This window comes from Eublepharis macularius, chromosome 4 (assembly GCF_028583425.1).
Source record: "Eublepharis macularius isolate TG4126 chromosome 4, MPM_Emac_v1.0, whole genome shotgun sequence".
Lineage (NCBI taxonomy): Eukaryota > Metazoa > Chordata > Lepidosauria > Squamata > Eublepharidae > Eublepharis > Eublepharis macularius.
In genome coordinates this window covers 148,055,591-148,082,200 of record NC_072793.1, presented here as the reverse complement: position 1 = coordinate 148,082,200, position 26,610 = coordinate 148,055,591, and the positions used below count along the sequence as shown (strand labels likewise).

The window sequence follows — 26,610 nt, the reverse complement described above, 5'->3', positions numbered from 1 at the left end:
GGAGTGATGTGAGAGTCCTGAGGTGAAAGAATAGCCTGTACCACTTCAGATGGCAGGTGGTATTTATGTTTTAAAAAATACCTTGTGCATAAAAATACAGCATAGTAGGAAGAGGGCTGAACTAGAACCTTTCACCAGCGTGGAAGGAGTTTATTTTTTTGTCTAGAAGAGCATTTCAAATTGCTGTTTTCTATATGCAGTAATACTGCATTCATAGATACTCCATTCCAACAGCTCAGGACTCTACTAATGTATTCTGTGCCTATATGTACAGGTGAGCAAGTGTGAAATGTCTATGTGAAGAACCTGGAAGGAGCAGGTCAGCACTGGAGAGGGTATATGTGCGCATGCTGGCAATAGTAACGTAAGTGCTGGAGAGAAATGTGACTGAGTTCTTGCAACTTACACTGACAAGGACAAAGGACAAGGCAAGAGGATGCTGAAAAAAGTAGCCGCACTGCAAAATCCTACCTAGTGATTGTCTCTATCTCCCTTCTTCACAGAAGGCTTGTCAAGGGGCAATGGGGCTACAGATTTCAGCTTCAATAATTTCCCCCTAGCCATTCTGTAAAGTATGCTGAACAATGCAGGTAGATCTAACTTTGCACATAGAAAGAGTGAGATTTGGATAAAGGCGATACAGGTAACACAGGTAAGGAAGCAAAGCCAACAGAGATCTCCCCCACTTGCTATTAGGGGCGCTATCACTTGCCTACCTTCCCCTTTGAAATTGCCATAGAGATATCCTCCCTGCTTTCCCATTCATTTCACGTGCAGACACCCACTTTCTCCAGCAGCCCCAGCCACTTTTGCAGATATTTCCTCTGAATGGTGGGACGCAGGCAGTGCTGCTGAGGGGTAGCATGCCACAGCATGAAGGATGTGCTGAACAGAACAGCCCTCCAGACACATGAAGCAACAGACGTGTCCTGGAGAATGTAACTCTTTAACATATGTACACTTGCTATCCACTAAGCACAGGACAAACAATGCAATGCATACCATGCACACCAGTGGAACTATGTTAGTTGGACCTCATTTGGAAAAGCACACAAGGTGAAACTTGTTTTGCGCACCATGCTGTACATATCCGAACCTGGCACGCTCCACCTCTAATGTGTGGGACCCTTACCAGCCTATTTGGGCTGAGCACCAAAGATCGTGAACGTGCAAGCTGGACATGTCCAAAAGTGCTTACATGCTTTTGAAAATGTGGACCATGGGAAATGGTGGCAACAAATGGAATTTAAAATAAAAGATTTTCTTGACTGATTGTGGGGGGAGGGAGGTGTTGGCTGTGCATATAAGTTCAAAAGACATGCTTAATTTGCTACATTATCATTTTCTTTTAATCAAGAATTTTTGTTTGTTAGAGGTGAGGAAGGGTGACATTTCTATTGCTAGCTGTTCATTTTCATTGGATAAATTATGAGATTTAACTAAAAGGATGGCTAGGTGTGTGCAAAATAATACAATGTGAAATGCATTGACAAATATCTTCTCAATTCAAATCTTGTTTACTATGCAACTAATAGCAGCAGCAGCGGCACTAGAATGCAGCCATAAAGATAACAGACTTGTAATCTCATCCTCAAAACTGCTTCACCATTGCAAGCTCTGTTGACATGAGCAAAACTTGAGCTGTTTGAATTGTATGGAGGAAAGTTTCTTTAGAGACAGAAAGGGCCCTCGCAGAAAGCAGTCACTATGGCTGCTGACCCAAAGAAACATTACGTAGCTCTGCAAACCTGCTTCTTTCTTCGTCGGAGCATACAAGGATATAGGACATTCATGGCATTAATGCCATGGATTCAGTTTGCCCCAGCCCACATAAATGCAAATGGGACATGAGACATTACTTGTGGGGGTTAAGGGGTGTCAACCAATTAAGGGACAGCAGCGGGAAGCTATTTGCTTGCTTACGCCTTCTCCCCATTTTGCCACGGCAACTGAAGCACCCTCCCGCCCAAGGTATAGCATCGGACTAGCTAGCTGCCATTACAGGGCCAAGCAGGAATTGGGCGGGGGGGGGGGGGAATGTTCATCTGATTGGTAATGCTGTAGTCCATTTTTTTTGCCTGCTCCATGCTGCCTGTGGGTTGGGAGTCATTCAAATAGGCCAGGCTGAAATACTGGTTAGGTCACAATTAATTGGCAGGAAGAGTGGGTTGCTCAGGATAGGTAGAGTTAATTGGCAAACACCCTGAGGCATCATGGTGATGGGGTGTGTGTTTGGAACAGACCATCACATGCCAAGTGGCTCGGTGGCACTGTGAAGGAGTGCTCCAAGTGCTGAGCTGCATCTCCTGAACCTGGTGGGTGCCTGGCAGCCCATCACAAGAGGTGAAAGAAGCGCCTCTTGGCATAGAATGGTTGTATAGGCTGAGATAAACAAGGCCAGCGATAACCATTGGCCGAGTTTGGAGTCAGAGTGGATGCCCTGAGCAGTCACCTAGCACAGCCTGACCTCAAAATGGTCAGCTTATTTAAATAAGCAGTGATATAGATCAGCCATATAAATGAATTTAAATTAATAAGCAAAACTAGTTGAACCCACACTCAGTTGTCTTTGTCTTTAGTCTTGTGCTGTATTTGGGGGTGCTGGGGCAAATAGAGGGGGTGGGCAAATTCATTCAAATTTCCTGAAGCAGAGTTTTACTCCAGGCCAGTCTCTGACCAGGCGTATTTTGTGGGTCAGTGATCAGGATCTCTTTCCCACACCACACAACTCCTTATACTCAACTAGGTAAAAAAACTCATGGAGCCATGACAAGATGCAAGTCAACTTTATGCCCTTCTGCTTGTGGAGCTGTTTTACTACACTATGCATTTTCTGGTAGGTGATTCGAATGTTACACATCTTATTTGCTCTCCAGATGTGCCATACTATGGTTTGGATGATGTGAGTTAATCAACAGAAGGTTGATGTATGGTGTGGATGTTGGTAATATGTAGAAGATCCTGCTTTAACTCTGATGTCGGAATGGAGGCCCTTTCAGTGCCTTTCCGGGTGCCCCCAGAAAGATCTCATATAGAGACCTTTAGCAGCAGTGAATGAGTCCTTTGACTCATTTGCCCTGAGCAGAAAGTGCCATTTTATTTTGCATGCTATAAGCAACCCTTTTTAACATGGGTTGAGGGACAGCTTGCAAAATGGCAGTTCCTCCTCATAGTGAGGAAGTCAGCAGACCATGCTGCAGGGGAACAGCAACTGCCACAGGCAAAGAAGGAAATTATGACCAGCGGGGAAGTTGGGTGCCAGCTCTGGATCTTTCAGGATTGTGTATGTCAAGCTAGTCTTGTGTCACAAGGTCGCCAGCTGATTCATAATATTTAATTCAGAATGGGAAAAACAAAAGGAAGCCTTGGGCAGCTATCTTTCTTCCTAAATATCCATGAGAGACTTTTTAAATCCAGAGAGAATACTTTCTTCTATCAGCATAATCCTTCCAGAGCTGCAAACCTAAAGCGGGATATTATGTATACACTCAAAAATCAGTGTTGTGCAGGAGTTAGAGTGGTGGACTAAAAGCCTCCAGTTCAAACCACCAGTCAGCCATCATGCTCACTGGGTGACATTGGGCCAGCTGTTCACAACCCTGTGATGCAGACTAGGTTGAGGAAGAGGATACAATGGAGGAGAGGAGAGCCATGTACACCACCCTGACAGAAGGAACAGGATCAAAATGTGGTCAGGCAAAGAGACAGACATGCTCACCTCCATAGAAACAGAGCAGCTCCAACTATCCAGATAAAATATGGAGCAAGAAGTTCAGGAAGAATGAGAGGGCTGTGATGCTTGTGTGGCCAACTGCACAATGCCGTAGTCACAGTCACAATGCCCAGTGGTAGTGGACATAGGAAAGTGTTAAGAAGTGGAGCCATAGCATATGAGTCCCAAGGCAACACATTGTCTGCCCCTGTTTTCTGTTATTCCAACTGCTCTGCTTAGTTTGAGTGATGCTGATAATGGTTGCCTTTTAATCTATGGCTTCACACTTTGGTAGCTCATCCTCTTATGATCCTACCTGCATGATTATTTTTTGTAGCACTGAAATTACTGGAGCAGAGGACAAGACCTCCAGGGATGGGCAAGGACACTGGTATGATACTTATATTAGTCTGTTAACCAGTGTGAATTAAGGGTCAGGAAGTTTCACTGCAACCAAGGTAGGTGTCCATGTCCCCCAAGCTGGTCTGCAGCTTCTAATTCAGCAAAACATTGGGAAAGTTTATTTTGCCGCTTTTTACTAGTAGATGGATTAAGTCCATCCATATTCCCTTTATGAAGCAGCTTTCATCTGACTTGTGTGTGTTAGGCATGTTTCGCCATGGTATTGCTAACAGATTGTGTGTATGCTGCATTTCTTCTAGGACCATCTGACCTTGGAAGAAGAAATAAAAACATACCAGACCAACCAGGAAATGTTTGATACATAAATTTATGGCTGTAGATACATTAAAAATTCAGAGGAAAAATAAATATTTAAGGTGGTAAATTATGTCAGCCAAATGTCTGAACAGCTGCCTTTGAATATAAGGACACCAGGAGAATATGGGCAGAATACTTTTTCAAGAATATATTAAATAATCCTGTATCTATGTATCCAAAGGAATGGGAGAAAAAATGCTGAAATGCAGGACCCCCGGTACAATTTAATGCACAGGCCTCAGGCTTTCCCCCCTCTACAGGACAGAATGTTATCAGAAGAGGGTTCTGCAAAGGAGGAAATCAAGTCACCGTTCAAACAAAACTGTTTCTGGCCCATAGGGCTGGTTTAGGAGGCTCCATGTTTAAATGACTTCAACTTTTCCTGTCAATTGGGGGTATGTGTGTGTGTGATCTGTACATCCCCTGCAGCTGTGTGGGAGCAGCAGTCAATTGAATGCTACCATGCCATTTGGATGATATATAGAACAGGTCCAGCTAAGCCTTGTGAAGAATTAAAAGGAGAGGTGTTCCCCAACTGTGTTACTTTAGCGATCTTAATGTGCACTGGGGGAGAAGAAATTGAAACACTGAGATATGCCTCCAGAGGTGAGGGGTTGAGCTCATATGGCCCACTGGAAATGTCCTTGTTTCAGCTGCCATGAGCTCAGATGGTTTAGGGAACGGTAAAACAGCAAGGGTTGTAGCAAGACAGAAGTGCACTGTTATCCTCACTGTTAACCACTGTATCATTTTGGAGCTGGTTTGCGGTTGGCCAGAGGGAGAAGTTGGTTCAATTAGCATTAATATTGCTTAAATACTAGGATCCTTCTCAACCCATTACTCTATAATTAGTGGCCATTCATTTCTGAGAGAAACAGGAGAAAAGCAAAGAAAAATGAGGTGGCGTGAGTGACTGGGGTGAGGCAGGAATTCATTAAAATGAATAGAAAACAAAAGAGATGGAAAAAGGAGGGGCATATAAAACTCTGCAGTCCTAAACAGTAACGTATGCACTGATAATTTACATCTGATTCACAGGTCTATTCATTCAGCTATTTGTTAAAAACATCATACCACAGAAACTGCTACTTCATGTAATAGTTATGTGCTCTCTACTCTAGAGTGTCAATACCTCCTCGAAGAGGCATATGTGGATTGTGTAAGGCTAAGGCTGATTCTTTGTGCAACTGAATTGCTGCTTGTTGTTAACCATGATGGGTCATGGATTTGCAAGAATAATTTGAGCGACAAATTGAGTAAAATGGGGGTGGCAAGGACAACTGAGGTTGGCTTTTCTATATACCTGATGAGAAATGAATCCAATGCAACTGAGAAATGGCAAATTAAAAATATACAGAATCAAATTTTAGACAGCATGTACTCCCAACTGAAGTATGTGGATAAAGCCTAGAACGTTTATTACAACTCAGAATGTTACTAATTATTGTGGGAAATTACAGGTAGGCTGTATTGTCAGGCACAGACCTGAGAGCTTCTGTTTATACTTTGTGCTACTGGGAAATAGGTACAGAAGAGGAACTTTAAGCTAAGTAGCAAAAACTTTGGGCTGAAGCTTCCTGAAACAGTCAGGTGACTACAAGGAACCAACCACCTTCTATTTTCTCCAGTTTAAACCTCCAGGGCCTGATGTTGTTCTTCAGCAACATATTGATAAGGGAATTTGATAGACTGGTCTGCTGCATCTGTCAGTTTATTCCACTGTCTCCCTCCTGTCTCCAGTCTTAAATAAAGACTACTATGATTCTTTTGAACTTTTCCCTGTCCATAAACTTGGAACTGCCTTATCTTTCATTCATGCTGCAGCTTGATTATACAAAACTTGGGAAAGAACACAATAAAATATTGTTTCTGCAGAGCTCCCATATTTTTTTCTTCTGTTGAAGAAGAGATATTAAAAAGATGGAATTGTCTTCAGTCCTTGTGTTGTCTCATCAACACATCTGGTTATAAGTACCATTTTATTTTTTTAAAAAAATATAACTTGTAGGAATTTTAATGAATAATTGGGTTGTATAAGCTTAACTATAATGCACTCTGAAAAGGCTCTGTGAAAAGCTGCACAAATGGAGATGATGCTATTCTTGACTTCTGCAAACATTTTCAGATCCTTCTGTGGTTAATTCTAGCAACATGCACAGTTGCCATGCTCTCCTGTGTTTGTTTGATGGGAGCTAGATTTCATGCTGTTTGCTGTTATGATGTTCTTCCAAGGATATTAGTAAGTGTGGGGATGTGATGTAGTGAGAACATAACTCATATGTCCTTGTCTATGGTAGCCATATTCTCTCTTCCCCTCGCTGGCTTATCAGATTCTGCGACCACATGCTTCCTTCGGATCATCTGCATATTTTATATGTCAGAAACTCCTTGGAGAGCTATGACAATACAGTATGTGGGATTCTGGAGGCTGGGAGTACACATTTGACAAAGGATACAAAACTCCCACCTCCATATTTAATGCTGAAGCAGAAAGTGACAGCACGGGGAAGGGGATATTTGCAAGGGGGTAGAGGATTAGCGTGTCTTCCACCTGCCTCTTCTCTGGAACGCCTCCTTCTGTCCATTCTCCTCCCCTTTGGGTATGGAAAAGTGGCTTGGGAGGAACAGTAACACAGCAAAAGTAATGGGTAGGGGAAATATTAAGCCCTCTTCTGACCCCTTTACCCTTACAAACAGTTCTGTGCATTGGCAGGGGATGTGTTTCCAGCCAAATGTCTAGTTCTGTCTTTAGTTTCTTCTTTCTTGACCATTGGAAAACATTTTCCATACGGCACAGAGACTCCCATTTCTCTATCTACAAATAAATTTAATGACTATTGTAAGGAAGCTAAACTGGACTGAGCATCCATTTTCAAAATGCTTTGCATGCACATGTAGTTTATTGTTTCTTATGTTCCCAAATGTCTCCTTTCATATCACTAGGAAATAAATCTTCAAAACTGCCAGACCAGTCTTTACCATGTTTAAGTTGGAAGTAAGTCCTGTTGTTTTAAACTGGATTTGTTTCCAAGTAAATATCCCTGGGATTACAGTCTAAATATATGAGGGAAAAATAAGGCAAATATGCTCATGTGGCCAGGGTGGAGTAGGGGGCAAAATGAAGAAATATCAAGGGAGTTCATTTATGTCTGTGCTTTGACTTTGTCAAAGTAAAGTTTTAGGGCTCATAAGAGTAAAGTTGTGGCCCACACTAAATAACAGGAAGTAGCTGAAAGAATAAATGGAATACCAAACAAACAAAACAGAAAATGAAAACTGAAGGTCCAGATCCATTGATCGCTGCAATCAATGCAAACTCTCTCCTTGAATTCAGTGGGCTCTGGATCTGACCTTGTAAATATCAGAATGAGGTAAATATTTTAACACAAAAATTGGTAACCCCTCTGACATAGATTCAGAACATGAGAAGCTGCAGTGAGCGACCTTGTTGAAGAGCTACTGGAAGTAAGGTAGGAGAATCCAGGACTGGACTTGTAAAAAAAACTTGAGATGAAAAATGTTGAACATTGTTTAAAGCTTTCAGAGCAAAGGCAGATTACAATGGTGCATTCCATCTAGTCCAATTCAGCATGTCTTTCTGCTTCACAACATCACATGTGGACAATTTCAAGCTGCAACAATGTCTTGAGAAATAAAACAAATTAGACCAGCAGATGATAAAAACTGGACCAGTTTGGAACCTTTGAGTCATTAAGAACCTGGAAGTATTACAAGCATAGTTCTGTAGAAGCCAAATCAGGTAGAACTGGATTTCATATTATGAAGCAAGTGGTTTGAACAAGTTTTTTGGGGGAGGGGCTTAAAAGTTTTGTTCAAGTTCTTTTGTTTCTTGGATGGGGTTCTTTTCCTAGTGATTATCTGCATAGGACCTTTGGCAATCTAGTGACTGCATGTGGAGAACTATCTCTTGGGCAAATACACATCTTGTTCCAAGGTGGAGTTAATGACTCAACATAAAATATTATCATGCATAAATAGACTTTAGAGGTACCTTGTGCATACCACAGTTTTTGCCAACAGTCACTTTTAAGTGATTGGAGTTCTGAGTGTCTGTATTAATTACAGAAGTTTGTTTGATGGAGTGAACCTGCATAGTCATCTGCATAGCCTATATATATGGAAGACTAAATCCACAACCATTAGGATGTCTCTGAAACCAGCAGAATATGAGATGGTGGCTCCCCTTACCCCTTAATCAATTAAACAAAATCAGTTTTACCTCTTGGCCCATTTCCATACTGCAAAGTTTTGTTGACTGGGCTTTGGCATCAACCATAACATTAAACATGGTGCATATTGACTGAGGGACTCTGAAATCTGTTGACCGACTTGTTTTTTGCAGTTTAACTTCAAATGCAATCCTGGTTCTGTTAAAGGCAGCAGAAAAAAGAACATACTTATTTGATCATTAACATACTGCAGATAACAATTCTTCAGTCAATGAAAGGTTCTGAAACTTTTAGTGCAGTGTTACGCTGCAGTCTGGTATTAATTCCACAACGCCCTAATTAAAGAAATCACCTGGATTCAATCAATCTTGCTTTGAGGCCAACCTGACAATGACTCTTTTAATGTAATTTGAAAACAACTTTTAATTTAAAAGATACTTCTCAGGCTTTTATTCGTATGGTATGTAGGAGAGAAGAGGAACCATTTCACATATTTATTCACATATCTATTAAACAGTGTGATCATGTTATCAAGTCAAGTGATGAAAATGCACACCTATAATATGGCCAGTATTAATCAATTTATAGCTGAATTTTACCAGGAACCAAACAGAAAACTCACAGAATGTTAAAAACGCTATCTGGGTGCTCAGTGCTAAGCACAAATTATATAAACCTGTTAATTGCTTGTCTCTAAGGTAATACTGAATTATTGCATTTTTATTTTTTCATAGTGTGATTTGTTTGCCTGAATTCTTCTCAAGTGTCACACAAGCTACTATAAGTTGTTTCTTTTGACGAATAAATATATAACACCTCCTCAGGTTCTACTGCAAAACAGGTAGTTTAAAATGAGTGTGTAATCACACACACAAACATTGCCAGGTTCAGCATAAAGATTATTTTGTTGCAATTTAATTTCCACTGAAGGCAGAAGAAGACAAGATGGAGACACTGGGCTGCCACCAAAGCAGGCCCTGCGAGATTTTGAGCTTCCACAAGCAACAGTCAATAATGTGGAAAGGAGGTGGGGGAAATTCATAGCCTTATGATACCATGATATGTGATGAGTTGTGCTACATTTGTTGTTTCTGATGGCAGACCTGTGTTTTCAATAATGTTTAGCTCCACCTTGAAAGACAGTTTTAGTAAACACTGATCAAAATTATGACTTTGGGCAAACTTTTAAGAGAAGCCTGTCCACCCCTAATAAATTATTTCATTGTGAGACTCACCCTAAGCTTTCAAGGAACTCCAGAATACCACACAGCACAGTTTGAAAAGCACTGATCTAGACTGTGGTCTAGAGTCAGCCAACTACAAGGTTAATTTAGAGAGGAGCAAAAGAAAAGAACAGCTGATAGATGACCCATGATAATCACAATTAGAATTAAATTGACACTTATTAGTGGAGGGAATCCTTCATATTTAGTCCTTCAGACTTACCTTTTCACACAGGACTCAATCATATCACTAGCCATAAGTTTTAAGCGTTGCTCTAGGTGTTTTCCAAATTCTTCCTCAGGCCAATGTAAATCCCTGATGAAGGTCTGTAAGGCATCGAGTTTCCAAAACAGATCTTCTGATGTTCCTGATCCATTGCTGGAAGGATAAAATGAAAATAAAAACGACCAAAAGTTACAACCTATATCCTGGCTTTGTAAACCTGATGTGGAGATTGTTCTTGCACATGTAATGGGACTTTACAGTGGTTAGAGACATAGAACAAAGCCAGGATAAATCTCCATCATCAGGGTTTTACCATATATTTTTTTAACCATACAGTGTTCTAGTCTATCTAGTGTTACAAGTCTTTCCAGGTTAGACAGGGAAGACGAGTAAAAGAAGGTACAGACGTTTATTTGGAAACAGCGCATATGGTAAACAAAAACAAAACAAAACAGCCTTAGTCAATAACCACAGGGGTGTATGTGGTTATGGAAGTTAAGGCTTTACAATATGACAGATAATCTCTGACTGATAATAACCACCATACGCAGTCGTATGTGGTTATTAAGATTTAAGATTCATGCATTTAATGTTTCCCAATTACATGTTTGAAAACATTTGTTCTCTTCCTTCTCCCCCTGTCCAAGACTTCTAAGGGAAACAAAACAGTGCTAACAAGTGGTGAGCGAGGACACGCTTTTGGAACTGCTGAAAAGAAATCAGGGTAAGGCAATTGATTGATTAACACTGAGACATCCTTTTACATATCTCGAAAAGGTTCAGGTTCATTGACTGTCCCGTGTCTTTTGAGTCTGGAATTGTTTTTGAAAGATCAATATATTTGACAAGGCCACCGTAAGATTTTTTTTTTGCAATCAGATTCCTTTGATAGTGCAAGTTTGCTTATCCAGATCTTCTGTACAGATGGAGACATCCCCTCTTGTTGCTTATTAGACTTCTCTTCAGCTAAAATTATGCTTAGTACCTCTACTTAGAAGATATAATACATGCTTTGGTTTGTGCTGAGAAATTATGCATCTGTTAACCTTTCTCCTTGTCTCCCATCCCCCCCACCCCGAATGATTATGACCAAGGAAACTTTTACCCCACTCCTCGCATACCACTAATGCTAACACAGTAATTTATAAGATATATTTACACACCATGCATTATCAGGTCACGCTGACATCGTCTATAGAAACGAACGAGAAAAGGGATTTCTATTGTGACAGATGCCAGCTGCATTGAGTTAATGCTACAGAAGGGAAAATATCGCTAAATGCACACGTGGCTACTGCAAGGTGAAAACCATAATCCCAACATGCCAAGAGCAGTCCTTTGAATCCTGAGTCCCCCAAAGTAATTATTCAAAGAATGCACTGATGCAGTTGTAGGAAATAGACAGATCTATATAAGGGTATGTAAACACTGAAACATGTCCTTAATGGGTAGAAGGAAGCTGGGGTCAATGAAAAGATAGAGAATCAGGCATTTTCATTAATAGCTTATTAATCAAAGAACTAGCATGTACCCATTTCACTCACATCACTTCTGTTTATTTTGATTTAAAACTACATTACGAATAATCACCTTTAAAAAAAGAAAGCTAAACCCTGCTTTTGGAACAGAAAGTATTTTTGTTTTAAGCAATTAGATACCCAAGAATGCAGAAACTGGAATTTATTATTACAACATCATGACACCCATCTGGTTCCAGAATTTTCAAACAAAAATTAGTCTCTGGATTATTTTTATGTTTCCTATTTGAAGAGCTCACTGGGTTTTTATACGTGGAGAACAACAGCACATGTTTGCTTTCAACCTGATGAGCATAGTTGCTTATGAATTGCGTCAATTTGATCTGTTCGGCCTTGTAGAGTTTTTTTGCACCTTCCTTTTTTTCCTTTTTTAAAATAGACATGACTGCCTTTTGTGATGTTTTGAGCCGTAGCCCAAATTCATGCCCTCACAAGTATGTTCCATTCATGTATTTCAATGAAACTTACTTACAAGTAAGCATCTTGAGGCTTGAGGCCTTGATTCTTATCTTTTCAAAACAAAACAAAACAAAACAAACTCCCCCCTAAATATCAATGTCACAGAGCATGCACAGAGAGAAAATTAAATTATCATTTACTGCCTAGTCTAGCCTTTAACAAGTTAGCTTAGCATGAATATGAGTTTCATTTCATAGAAATAACGTCAGGGTGTTTTTTCTCCAGAAAAAGAACTATAATCTTTTAATAAAAATTCTGTTGTCCAGCAGTTCATTAATCTTGTTTTCAAAATCATACCAGTTTAATGGAAATAACTGACAGTTAGAAGTTTAAATATAGACTCCTGCTCCTGGATGATTGATCAAAAAAGTAATGCAATAATTTATGCAATTTTTGAAGTCTGAAGACCTATTTACAATGGAATGCTTACTTCTAAAGGAGATGTACGTTTCACATACAGAGACAGATGTACAACTTGAAATCCTGTAAATATTCACAGAAGGAACTGTATTAGTTGTATCCAGGGCTTTTTTTCTGGGGAAAGAGATGGTGGAACTCAGTGAGTTGCCCTCAGAGAAAATGGTCACATGGCCGGTGGCCCCGCCCCCTGATCTCCAGACAGAGGGGAGTTTAGATTGCCCTCTGCGCCGCTCCAGCAGCGCGGAGGTCAATCTCAACTCCCCTCTGTCTGGAGATCAGGGGATGGGGCCACCAGCCATGTGACCATTTTCAAGAGGTTCCGGAACTCCGTTCCCCCACGTTCCCCCTGAAAAAAAGCCCTGGTTGTTTCAAGTGTGCAATCTGAAAGACCCAGGTTCTAATCTCTACTCTTTTCATGGAAGCTCACTGGGAGATCTTGGGCCAGCCACACATTCTTTCCTTAATCCACCTTGCAGGGTTGATACTGTGAGAATAAAATGGATGAAGGGGGAACACTTATGTAAGTTGCTTTGGGTCACCATTGGGGAGAAAAGTATTAATCGATCGATTACATCACTCTTGTGATGTAAGAAAAGTATCGATCAATCAAACACTACTAGGGCTGCCAACGTATTGCCCAACTTCTTGGGCAACTAAAACTTTTCATGGCATGAAGCTAAATAACATCACCCACAATTGCTGCAGGTTAAACTAATATTAAAGGGACAACTACAGTAGCCTGTTTAAAAGCTGGCAATCTTAGCTGCAGTTCTAGATAACTTAGGAGCAGGACACAAGAAGAACAATATATTTTTATCAGATACAACCTTAAAACAAGGATTTGTTTCTTTTTAAAAAATCATTCAGGAAAGCAGGAAGAGGTTTTTAGATCATTATGTATCTATGAAAAATTATCCAAAAGTTTCAAAGTATGTGCTAAGATTAATTCCCCTCCTCGAATTGCACCAACTTCTCTATGCTGGACAGATCCATTTTAGGAAGGGCATATGAACTCAAGTGTCAAGGGGGCAGAAGTAAAAGTATAAATATATACCTTTATGCTGAGGTATAACAAACTACCTTCAAGATTTTTGTCAATTTTATCTTGATTAGAGAAATGTCAATCTAGGTATTTTTTTTTAAAGGATATACTCATATATTTAATGCAGAGAAATAAGCAGTACATATCCATGCCAAGATCACTTTTGATTTAAATGAGATCTATTGAACTGAATACACACTCAGCATCATATATAGCAGCCATCCATGACGGTGTGGAAAAGGTAGGCATTTGGGGGATGCCTAGTGGGATGTTTACTGGTAGATTTGGAACTTTAGGGAGGTTCACATTTGGTAGATTCACATTGGGCAGATTACTTGTTAAACTCCTGTGGAAGAAACAGACAGAAAGAAAAAAATACCATCACGGTGACAATGCAGATGCAGCAGAAGCACGGTGGCATTCATAAACAAATCTGCAAAGTTCACAGCAAGACAACAGTTAAGGACCCAACCAAAAACATTTCAGAGAGAAGCATGAGTATGGAAGGCTTTACGAGTGGGATTAGGGATGGGGGCAGTCTGCAATTAAAAAAAAGTTGCTTAAAAAGACAACAGAGCGAGGACAACAAAGAAAGAAGAAACATTTACAAAGTAGCAAATTAAAAACATCCATACAGAAGAGCATAACCTGTGTTTTTAAAAAACTATTCAAATATCAATTAGCTTCTCACTTATCAGGAAAGAACACACTTGAATTCAGGGCCAGTTCCAGGTTTTGGGGCACCCTGGGAAAAGAGTGCTCAGGGACCCCCTTTCCCCCCATCAGGCTCCCACTCACATCTCCCTTCCTGCCCCCACATGCCCCCTGCCCTTCCATTGCCCACATTCTCAGCTGCTTACACTGCATGCATGCCCTTTCCCCAGTGGCACTGAATTTTGAGTGAGGCTGGGAGTGCCACTGCTATGGCTGCTGGTAATATTGCCACTTGTACCATTATACACCTTCCCCAGAGGCACTGGGCAGCACGTGCAGCCGGGAGTGTGGGTGGTGGGGCACTCACAGCGGGCTTCATCAAAAGCCCTGTGCCCCAACTGCTGCCCCGGCTCAGGATATGATGATTCCAGCCCTACTTACTTGAGTTACCCAAATGCTGACTGAAAGGATGCAATACACTAAGAGACCTATCAGGGATATTGGAAAGGTTTTTTTAAGGTAGGATTTAGCCCTACCTTAAATATCCTTTCTCTGGACAAATGATTTATTTTGTTTGGACTCAGATAATAATATTTGGTTTGTATTTCAAAGACTGAAACAAGCGTCTATACTCATAATATGGAGCGCAGGCAATGAGTACATGCAAGTTTCTCTGCCTGCACAAAGTTTTTCACTTATGTCAAGAGAGCAGGCAGACATGCACTTGTCCTTTCTATCCCAGTTAATGTACAAGTGTTCCATGCATGTGTACCAGGGCATGAAGTTGCAAAAACAGAAAACTATTCATTGTTAATTGCTAAAAATACCAATAATTCTGCTCAAAAAGATTTTGTCAGATTTGTGGTTCTGATTGTAGTTTAATACAACCAGAACAAAATACTGCTACATGTTTAGTTCCATTAGACACCTACAAGCGTTTCTAGATCTACAAGCATTTCCAGCTAAAACTCACAGGAATGGCTAAATTTTCTTGCATAACTGGGCCTCCAGAAATTTGAGATAGATTTTAAAATAGGGCATTGGGCTACATCAGAATTCTAGAGTCTGATGTATTTAGTCTGATCCTGTGTCTCATATTTACTCAGAATAGTAAGTCCCTCTGAATTCAATGGATTGTATTCTACAAGAAAATATACATAGGACTGAAGCCATGCAGTCTAATCTTATGCCAATTTACTCAGAAGTAAATCCTGCTAATTCCAGTAGGACTTACATCCAAGTAAATGTGCAAAGTACTGCATCTGCTGTCTTTTAACATTCTCTGGATTGTGCTGAAAGCCTGGCAGCTAATTCTAGAAGCAAAAAACTGTCATTAAAGGAAGTTTGCTAGATCACGCATTTCTGTGCAGCAATCCTAAACAGGTCTACTGTGAATAAGTCCTATGCTATTCAACAGAGTTTACTCCCAAGAAAGCATCCTTAATACAGCAGTTTAAGTTTGAGAGATCTGAAAGGTTGGTCTGAACCCCAGTTCAGTACCAAACACTGCAAACAGCCTCTGGCAGAACTTTCATCTCCAGTTTGTAAATAGGAAATAATAGTAATTGTAATAATAGTTTGTGCAGATATGATAATCAGGACCAACAACAGAAGGCTTGCAAAGTACTCTCTCAGTAAAGTGCTATATAAATGATTAATAATAACACTTTTACTATACTGGTGCAACTGAGTTTTGTGTACTTTTTCAGTTTGATGTGCTTGTAACTGCCAAATACTATCTATAACTAAAAAAGGAACCTGCAACTGCTAACCTTTCCTAGAGAGCAAAATCATTGTTCAGCATTGTTCTGGAGAAGTCATCATAAGCATGTTGTGGTCGCTATTCAGCAGATCCTTAATAGAATCATGAAAAGCTGTGTATACATATCCCACCCCTCCCATTTTCACATCAGCTCTATCACTCTAAGTTTATAATGTGAATTAACAGCAAGGTTTCCAGGCCTGCAAACAAGAACCTGTGTGAACATGTACAACTACACAGATTATGCTTGCAATGGGTTCTAGTCTGATTGACTGAAAGCAGAAGTTGCTGGATAACATGGATTTCTGCTACCTTCCCTCTCCTCCAGCAGTCCCTTTTGATTCTCAAAAAATGGATGCCTGGAGTTGTGGGATCCACATGGACAGAAAGTAGAGCAAGTTGGGAGACTGCAGTGAGGTGGTAGAATTGGTTAAAGTTGCCTCCTCCTGTGCAAGTGAAGCTCTGAAGCAGAGGGAACCGCCTGCAGGCTATGTTAACTCCTCCTCCCTCTTGTAATCTGCTCCCATGAGATGGATTCTCTCACATATCCGAAGAAGTGAGCGGTGACTTGTGAAATCTCATGTTGAAATAAATGTTGCTGGTCTTTAATGTGCCCCTGGACTTTTGTTTTATTTTGTTATAACAGACTAACATGCAATCATCTGTTGACTAAACCCAAATTGTTGTGTTAGTGAGATCATACAGAGAGATGATCCATTAAAGTATATGGATGTAGGTATTCAGTCTGTTTAGTATATAGAGTTTATATAGGTTGACTGTCTGTTTTGAATAAATTATAATTTAATAAACTGCATATTCTAGATAAAATGCACAATGGAAGACAGTTTAGGCATGTAAAGTGATGAAACAGAAAATGATGTCCTGTTAACACTTCTATATAAAAGAAAACATGTTGCAATTTTGGTATGTATTCTTTATGAAGTCTACTATGGCATCAACTGGAAACAAATGTTTTAAATACATATACAATGTTCACTAAGGGCAGCTGGTTATAGCAGACATATTCCAGAAATGATAGTGAAAAATAGTCTCTTATCTACATCTTTACAAGGCAAATGATTTAACTACCATCTGCCCATTTAAAGAGATGTGAAACTCCTATCTATCCTCCGTCACAGTAGGAGATTAGTTAGAAAATTCCTTGCAGTTTTATTCAAAAATTAAATTCCATTGGCTCAATTCAAGACTTAGAAAGAATTATACACCGAATTACCTGTAGCAATCATCAACATCTTAAAGCTTAATTTCTTATTTTACTTTTAGTTTCATGTCAAAATTTAACACTTGTGATGTTACACAGTCCATATTTTAGAACTGCCTGAAATGAGTAATGGCAGGATTGGGCAGCTATGGATTAGGATACAAAGAAGTGACATATGCATGTGCAGGGGGGAATTTTGCTTGCAAATGTAACAGTGAATTTTTTTTTAAAAAAAATCTGGCAGTGCATATGATTCTGCCTAATTCAGGCATGCAATTTCTACGGATCCAAGTCACTATTACTGTATACCAACAGAAAAATGATTCCGATTTTTGCACAGTGAAAAATCTGTTTGACTCCTCAGAGTGAGCTTTGGTCCTTAGCTGCCTTCTCCTGATGCTTTGTTTATGTTTTATATTTCTTCCTTGGAAATCATATACCACATTTTACTGTCATGCCAGGAGAGATCTTTGGGTCAGCAAAAATGGCACGATGCTTAGTTTTTTCTGTCTATTGCTATCTGTATGGGATTTAGTGATTTTAGATCAATAAAGAAGTTATCAAATCAACAGGGTTATTGTTAATATTAAACTGACATTTATTGTAGTTTAAATAAGTGAAGAAATAGAAATTTAAGAAAATGTTCAGTATGTTGCAGGAAATTTAGAGAGCAATCCTAAGCAGGCCAACTCAGAATCCTATTCAGGTCTATTCAGTGGAGTTTACTCCAAGGAAAGTGTTCTTAGAACTGCATTGTTAGACTTCAACTCTATATACACTTACTTGGGAATAAGACCCATTGATTGCACTGGGACTTACTTTGAAGGAGACGTGTACAGAAATGTACGGCAAGTGATATTATTTGTAAATGTTCAAGGGAAAGGAGTTGCATCTTCCCACTCAGTTCCTTCTACCTGTTTGGGAAAGGGAGGTGGGTCATGCGAATACAGAGATGACATTCAAAGGACAACAATTTCAGGTAAGCAATCTGTTTTTCATCGTTTCTGTGCATAACACTAATGGGTAAAGGCTAGCAAGCTGATCTACCTGGAGGTTTGGTATCTATGAGAAGAGAGTGTTGAGTATCCAGAGAAAAGGCCACAGTCTTTCCTGAAGGTCAAAGGTCAATGCCCCATGGAGGTAAAAGGAACACAGGGCCCTCTATGCTTCTGAGGCTGGAATGGGGAAGTATATGGGAAGCCCAGGTCTTAGTTCAGAGGAAACCCAGAGATCACCTATGAATATGAAGTTATGGGGGGTCTGAGTGCACAGTTCACTGGCCCTTCTTGATAAGCAGACTGCAACGAGAAAGCCATTTGTATTTAATGACACTTAGATCACAGGTGGCCATTGTCTCAAATGGTTGAGTGGGATGAACTCATGGATCAACTGAAGGCCACATGCAAATATTGTTGGTGTCACTGTTGGATGGAGCCAACAGATGTCTTTGAAGAACAAGAGGCTGGATGAAGAATGAATGCTCCTATATGATGAGGTGTGAAGCTAAAATGGCAGCTAGATGGACCTTCAGAGATGAGTATGCCAAGTTTAAGGAAAGTAGATGAAGCAGTTACTCCAAGATGAAAGTCACTGGACTGATGTATGGACCCCATTCCAGTGCTGATTTGAAAGTACTCCCATTTACAGACTGTCTACAGGGTGGTTTTCTTGTTATCTTCCTGAAGGCTTCAGAAGTCATGGTCTGAATGAGAAATTCTTCAGGTCACTGGACATCAACATCCAGAAGGGTCTTGTTTTGCTGCTGAGGGATGAGTGGCCTGGAAATTTAGGTAGATGGAGAAATTTGCCCTTGAACAGCTGAAGTACCTTGGTGAACCAAAGTTTTTTTGGCCAGTAGAAAGTGATCATGATGCAGTTTGTACATTCCAAGTCTATTTTCTTGATAACTTTGGGGCTGAGAGGGTAAGGAGGGAATATGTAGAACTGGCATCTTGTTCATGACCAAGGCATATTCTGGTACAGAATTTCTGGCACTAGGTGTTTGCTTGGAGATGCAAACAGGTCCATCTCTGGTGTGCTCCAGCAGTAAAATATTTGATCTAAGTAAATCTGTTTCAGGGATCAGTCATGGATAATAATTCCTTTGCATGCTGAGAATATCTGCCAGCCACATGCATGGCTATTGGGGTGATGCTCTAACTGAAGTATCTCTCCCACAAGCAGCAGGCCAGGCTAGGCTATTTAAAGTGGCAGACACAGAGCTATCCTGTTTGTTCATGTAGTACTTGGTGACCATCTGGTCTGTGGTCACTTTCATGACTTTTCCTTGCAGCCTGGAGAGAAAAGGACAAAATGATTTGTAGACAGCCAGGAGCTCTAAATATACGATGAAGACTTGTCTCTCTTGTAGCGACCATGGCTGATGGTATGCCTGTCATAGTCTACACCCCTTTCATCCAGAGAAGCATCTGTCATGAGGGTGACTTGAGGTGGGGGAGATCTGAGGGTACTCCCTGATGTAGGTGGCAAGGATACATCTTAGTACTACTGACAGAAGCTTCTTCTGTGAGTCCCACATTGGTTGGAAGTTGCAGATGAACTAGCACTGATGAGGTCTCATTCTTAGCCTGACCAAGTGTATCACAGTTGCCATAAAGACTAGCAATCACTATATTTGTTTGGCAATCTGTAAAAGATGAAGGGTAAAAAAACAATGCTAGACAGGTGATAGTATGAGTGCTGAGATGTCGACTTTCTCTGGGATAAGCAAGAGGGCAACACCTGTACCAACAGGATGGAAAGCATTGCAAATGCTACTGGTGTTTGATAACCAGCACTGATAAGCCTGAAGACTGCATCTTGAATCTGTGGAGACTGTTAGCTTGTTTGCAGTCCCAAAGAGGTAGACATACAAATCACCCCCTCTGTGTACATTTTCAGGTCTTCCAGGGGAGATGGCAGGAGCATCAGACCCTAATGGACTGGGGGAAGAGTTGGAGGCTTTGTTTGTTGTTTGGATGAATGAATGTATAGTGCATCTCCTTCCTCCTCCTTGGAGCGAACTGAAAAGGCAGCAGTGCTTCAATGTGACCTAGGTGGCCATGAGCAGTGAGATTGCACCTGGCTGTATGAATGTGATCAGTACTGAAGCTGGCACAACCAGAGGTGACAACAGTATGGCCAACGAGATGTGCATAACCATCTAAACCAAGGATTGTGGTGTTAATCCTCATGAAAGTGCCATGGTTGAAAGTAGTGTGATACCATAGTAGAAAGCACTCATGTTCATAGTGAAAAGTAGAATCCCAATGCAGATGACCTACATGGGCATGTGAGGAATGATGTCTGTATGACACAATGGAGTACTGGTCTCATTCCCATTGATAACAACTCTCTTGTTCCCCATAGTAGGTAGGGTTGCAAGGAGAGACTGATCAAAACTGAATCCCACAGATCTAGATTATATCACAGTACTGATTAGGTCATAAGGCTGATGATGTTGAGTCTGGGATTCTGGTAATAAGAACCTGGAGAAGCCCTGATGTCATGAGCAAAAGGGTGAACTGTTCCACATGGACACAGATAGCATAGAATCAGAATGAGAAGACACAATTGTTCTTTCAAAAAAGAGTCCACAAGCTGGACCTCAAGAGAGCAGTTTCTGCCCACTGACAATGTCCTGGGGATGGGAGTGATGTCTTAAATGACTTTAAGCTGTGGCTGAACTGGGATGAACTCTAAGACCTGCTTTAGTATTATCAGTGATGGAGTGGAGGAAACAGGTGGGGAAGCACTCAACTCAGGTGCTGAGATCAAATACAGTGAGCCTGACTGACTACCTGTGGCTGGTGGTGCTTCTTGTTTCTTCTTTTTCAGTGCAGAAGGTGACTGAGATCAACACTTCAGCGGCTTATACTGGTGAGTTACCAAAGATTCCCTGCATCGTTGTGTTGCGTCCATATTCAGATGTGCGATGCTGAGGAATTCAATACTGAGTGATGGTAATAGGAGACACTGAAAATGCTGAGCTGAATGATTGACCCTGAGTTGTCTGAACTGGAGGTTCCTTGTATGTTTGGTAAACATGAGGGAGAAGATGCAAGTCTCAACTTTATGTTGCTCTTCCAGACACAGGAGACAGTGATCTGGCCATCAGCGGAAGATAGCTTCCCCCGACATTCACAACACTTCACAAAGTATTCTTCTGTGTCATAAGTGCAGAGGTGTCACAGAAGATGTATATTTATACATCCTGTCTATCCGTTAAAGCATGTCAGGACACAAATCTGTTTTCCATTTTGCTGCATATAGTACTCTTGCGTCTATCATCATATACTGGAAAAGATCTCTCTGTTCTTTTGTAACATTATTCAGTAAAATATTTAATAGCATATTTTTCGGGTTCAGCTCAAACCTGAGCTTGAGAATCTTCTGCATCTCTTTAATCAATACCTTTGTGCTTCCTTACATATCCACCACATGTAATAAAATCTTGTATCCGTACACTGACATTTCCAACACTGGCGGCTGACTAGGAGCTCACTGATTAGGTGAGTTCCTGAGCTGATTCTGTGTCCTGGAGTATCCAACATGGAAGCATTACTGAAGATTTGCAAAGATGGGAAAAATTGAATATTTCATGGTTGGGAAGAATTTCTGCTTTCAAAATGAACATATTACCAAAATTGAACTTTTTGTTTCAAATGGTGCCAATTCACATAGAATAAAAGATTCTAAACAAGTGGCAGAAAGTAATAAATGCTTTCATATGGAAAGGGAAGAAACCAAGAATAAGATTTAAAGTATTACAGGATGACAAAAACTAAGGAGGTATGGCAGTACCAAATATTAAATTGTACCGCCAGGCAGCGGTATTGGTTTGGATAACCGACTGGATTATAAATCCAAGGAGAAGACACATTAAACTGGAGACAACTGATGCTAATGAGGGCATTTACAACTACTTATGGCTTAAGAAATCACTAAAATCCATTCAAAATCAAGATGGCATTCATATACTAAGAGATGGACTACTTAAAATATGGTTTCAGTGCAGAAATAGATTGAGCCCACCAATTTCACCACTGATATTGCCAATAAACGCTCACTGTGATGCCACCACTAGGAAGAGAATTGACCAGTTTAGTTACGAATTTATGACAGATAAGCAAGGTAACATGAAAACTTAGCAAGAAATTCAAACTCAAGGGAAAAATATTTCATGGTTGATGTATCATCAAATAGTATCTAAGCTCAAAGAACAAACTCTCAAAGAAGGCAGCAGATTAAGAGAAAAAACAGAATTCAAATTACTAATAGGCAGTGACCAGAAGAATTTACTAGGAAAAATCTATAAAATTCTACTGCAACACCACACAGAAATGGAACAAATCCAAAATTGTATGGTAAAATGGATGAAAATTTTTGGAGAAACCATCTCTATGAATCAATGGGAAAATCTATGGACCAAAATTAAATTTACAGATCGCCAATTGTTAAGAGAGAACTGGTATAAAATGTTCTTTAGACGGTATATTACGCCCAACAATATTGCAAGAATTATAGTGGACAGTGATGGAAATGTCAATGTATGGATGCTACATTCTATCACATGTGGTGGACATGCAAGGAAGCACGAAGATATTGGATAAAAATACATGAAGAGACGCAGAAGATTTTCAAGCTCAGGTTTGAGCTGAACCCGAAAAATATGCTATTAAATATCTTACCAAGTAAGGTTACAAAAGAACAGGGAGATCTCTTCCGGTATATGGTGTCAGCCACAAGAGTACTATATGTAGCAAAATGGAAAACAGATTTGTGTCCTGACATGGTGGATAGACAGGATGTATGAATATGCATCAATGGCTAAATTAACTTCCTATGGGCACGACTGACCAATATCGGAATTCCAGAAAAAATGGAAAGATTTCTTTGATTATTTAGGTCAAAACTAAGACAAATTAAGGTAATCATAATATACAGACAACATATGGAAGAGATGACTGAATAAATTATTGATATTAAAGTTTGGGTATAAGCAATCGAGGGGGAAGAGAGCTATTATATAAGCTAGTTGTGCTGTTACATATTTTGAATGTGCCTTTCTGTTGTAGCTCAAATGTAACTCAAATGTAGTGCTTTGTATTTTATATAAATACACTTTATATAAATATAAAAATACACTTTTATATAAATATGCACTTTCTATTGTCATTTCTAACTTTTCTTTTAAAATATTCTTTTTAAATAAAACTTTTATTATTAAAAAGAGGCAAAGATATATTACTACTCAGTTTTTTCCCATGAGAAAATAAAACAGTGCAATACACTTAAGTCTGATTTTGAAAGAATTTCATTTATCTGCATTCGGTTTTACAGAAGCAACTGATTTTATTTACACACTTAATTACCAGATTTGCAATTTCAACCAAGTTGAGTTACAACTGACATTAACAGCACCTGCATGTGAAGAGAGTCACTGAGTGGTGTATTTGAAAAATGAAGATGTTTCTAAATTGTCATGTACACATCTGTCTTATATATATAAAAAAGAATAATACTCCTCTGGTCCTGCAGTCCAATTTTTGTGGGCAGCTTCTCTAAAATTAGTGGGTTACAGACCCACTAAAAAGAAAGGATAATCTAGGGTGTAATTCTTTACTCAGGGCTGCATCGGTGCCAGTCTGCCACTGTCTGCTACAGTCTGCATGGCATGTAGGTTACAAGGCAGATATTTCCAAATGCCCTCTAAAACATCCACCAGCTTGTTCTCCTCCAGGAAAAGCAGGGACATAGTTGTACATGGAAGACTAAGGGGAGGGTAAATTTATATAGGTTTGCATAGGGGAAGCATAGAAAGATATACTGTGGTGTATATAGCTTGGAACAAAAGTAATGAGTGTGATGTTGATATGGAACTTAAATTTACTTGTATATTGGATTGGATGGATGTTTGCTCTCATGCTGAGCACTTGGCAGTGGCAGTGGCAACCTGGCATTGGAGAGAAAAGCTCTACTAACTCTGGGGCAACTCTGCATGGTACTTTATATATGCAGCCAGCTGGAGGATTGTACCCCTAAGGATTTGAAAAACCAAATTAATATCCAAAAGCTAATGTTTTTATTTTGAGTCAGTAAGCTAAAGTTGCAGTCTTCAAACACTTATAATCAAAGTAATTCCTCTGAACTCAATGGAACTATTCTGAATTAATTTGTTTGAAGACTGAGGGCTTCTTTTTTCTATGCCAGTGGTATTCGTTCTGCGGCTTGGGAACCACATGCGGCTCATTCCCAGGCCACTTCTGGCTCTTCTAATTTTAGTTTCTGGGCACTTGTGTGGCACTTCTGACAGTATGCCCATAAATAAATGCATACAACATATAAATTAATATAATTTAGTTTTATTGTATTGCAAATTTGGCTATATTTATAGTTAGAAATATTTAGGTTCCCCGACTGTCAGATTATTTATTAACATAGTACATAGCTTGTGTATTCTATGATTCCCTTTCCAGTTCTCTAAAAAAAAGGGGGGGGTAATCTGCTGTTATTGTCATTTTACAGTCTAGGGAATAAGGACTGAGATGTATTGAATTGCCCAGGTACATTCAAGGTCTTGTGACTGATCTGGATTTGAACTCATCCCCCAAGGATCAACTGCAAAAGAAATACATGAGGACCTGAATAAAAACTTGATTAAACAAAGGCAATATTATTTCACTGAGGACATTTTTCCCAGATCTAACCGTGAGAAAATTTAGTAAGGTTATTAAGACTGCTTATACAGCATGGTATTCTGGAACCATACACATGAAACACCGGGTGGATCTATGTCTTTGAAAAAAAAAAGGATTTTCAGTAATGAAATATTAAATTCACAAACAATCTCAATTCCAGAGAGAGATAAAAAATGGTAAGATTAGCCAACTTCAGTTGGTTGACAGTCTGCGCATTTTGAAGTTGACCATGAACTCTTTAATGGGCAGAATTTTCTTATATGCTCAGTCACCAATAAAGTTTATACACACCTAATTCTCTATAGGCTTGGACTAGTAAAGAGACAATTTGCTTCTTTGTAATTTTGCTCGAGATCTGCTGCCTGAAATGGACCATCTCAATTTCCCTCATGTTGTAGTTACTCCCCAGGAAACTTGGGGGGAAAGGGTCTGATTCCTATGTCCCTCGCCCTAGTTTCTGTTGTGAACCAACCGCATAAAAAGGCCATTGGTGACTGCTGATGATTCTAGGTCTAAAATCTCTTTCATGGGATTTAAATCTACCATTTAAACATAAATTTGTTCTTATATTAGCCATAACCCTGAAAATTCACCCCCCTCCCGCCCCCAAAGTTGAGTTAAGTCACATCACAGTTCAATTCTACAAACAATGCTTTGGGAACCAAGGTCAGAAAAAATAATTTTGTAAGCGAAAAAGAGAGACTGATCTTTCTGCTAATCTGATTAATGTTGCTCAGGAGGAGCTGAATTCTGCTGATGATATTCCTCACTGCATTGAAATCTGGGTAGCCGTTGGGTAGTGCAGAAGCTAGCATAAAAGCAATTCTGGCAGGATCCCTCACCTCATGTGACTGTGTACATTAAAGCAGTCTGGGAACAGATTTAACTTGCATATTCAGTGTTTTGGAAAACTGTGTTAGGGCTGCTGTCTTGCTTTGATTCATTTTCCCTGCACAGTTTTGCCCACACTTACCAGCTGTGCAACCTTTTAAAGAACAAGTTAACTCATCCTGATAGTTTTGATAGTTTTGCAGTTATTGTGGGGTATAGAAAGAAAAGAATGAAAAGAAAAGAAAAGAAGCAATAGTATATCATGGATTTGTAGAAATCAGCGTGGTTGCAATGTTTATCCACATGTGTGGATTGTGTTATTTCTAAGGTACTGTGCAGCATCCAGCAATCAAAATGTTTTTTAAAATTACATTAGCTTATACAGCCATCTGGTTAGGTTAAACAATTTCAGCCTTGATTTGCAGGTATGCACACTGCAAGATCTGTTTTAAATACTCTGTGTTGTGATAGGACTTCCCAGCCTGTGCAAGGTAATAAGATGCCATCCACCCAATTTAACCTCATGATTCACAGCAAGGTAGCAGAAGGCTCAGCTAGCTGTATGCATGTCCTGCCTTCTCTCTTCAGTTAAAATTGAAAGCCTGTCTTTGAGTTCTATCAATGAAAAGAGATGATATATTTGGCAATTTTTAAAAACACAGTCTGGAGTTCATATTATTGACTATGTTATTAGCATGGGATATACATCTTTACTCTTTACTGTTTGTGAATCATTGACCTGTAAATTGATTCGCATTAGTCTTTGGCTAAGGAACAAGAATAGTTCCCTACAGGTGAGCAGATAGCTCCTACAGTAATGTATGAAGTCTCACCATAATCAGCCTTGGGAATTTCTGTCTCCCTGCTAATTGGGAAGAGCATAGAAATGGACCATGGAATGATACAAAACT

At 39.7% G+C, this 26,610-nt stretch overlaps 1 protein-coding gene across 6 annotated transcripts in view; it reads right to left on the bottom strand.

Moving 5' to 3' along the window:
* CADPS (calcium dependent secretion activator) overlaps positions 1 to 26,610 on the bottom strand; it is a 504,169-nt gene that overhangs the window by 79,270 nt on the left and 398,289 nt on the right. For 4 of the 6 annotated variants that reach the window (XM_054976243.1, XM_054976244.1, XM_054976245.1 and 1 more), the window contains 2 exons: positions 10,069 to 10,224; positions 8,673 to 8,820 (listed from right to left, as the gene is read on the bottom strand). In XM_054976243.1, coding sequence (XP_054832218.1) covers positions 8,673 to 8,820; positions 10,069 to 10,224 — 304 coding nt within the window. Of the gene's footprint in view, positions 1 to 8,672; positions 8,821 to 10,068; positions 10,225 to 13,729; positions 13,877 to 26,610 lie in introns of all 6 variants that reach the window. The other 2 variants (XM_054976241.1, XM_054976242.1) reach the window with 2 other exon arrangements.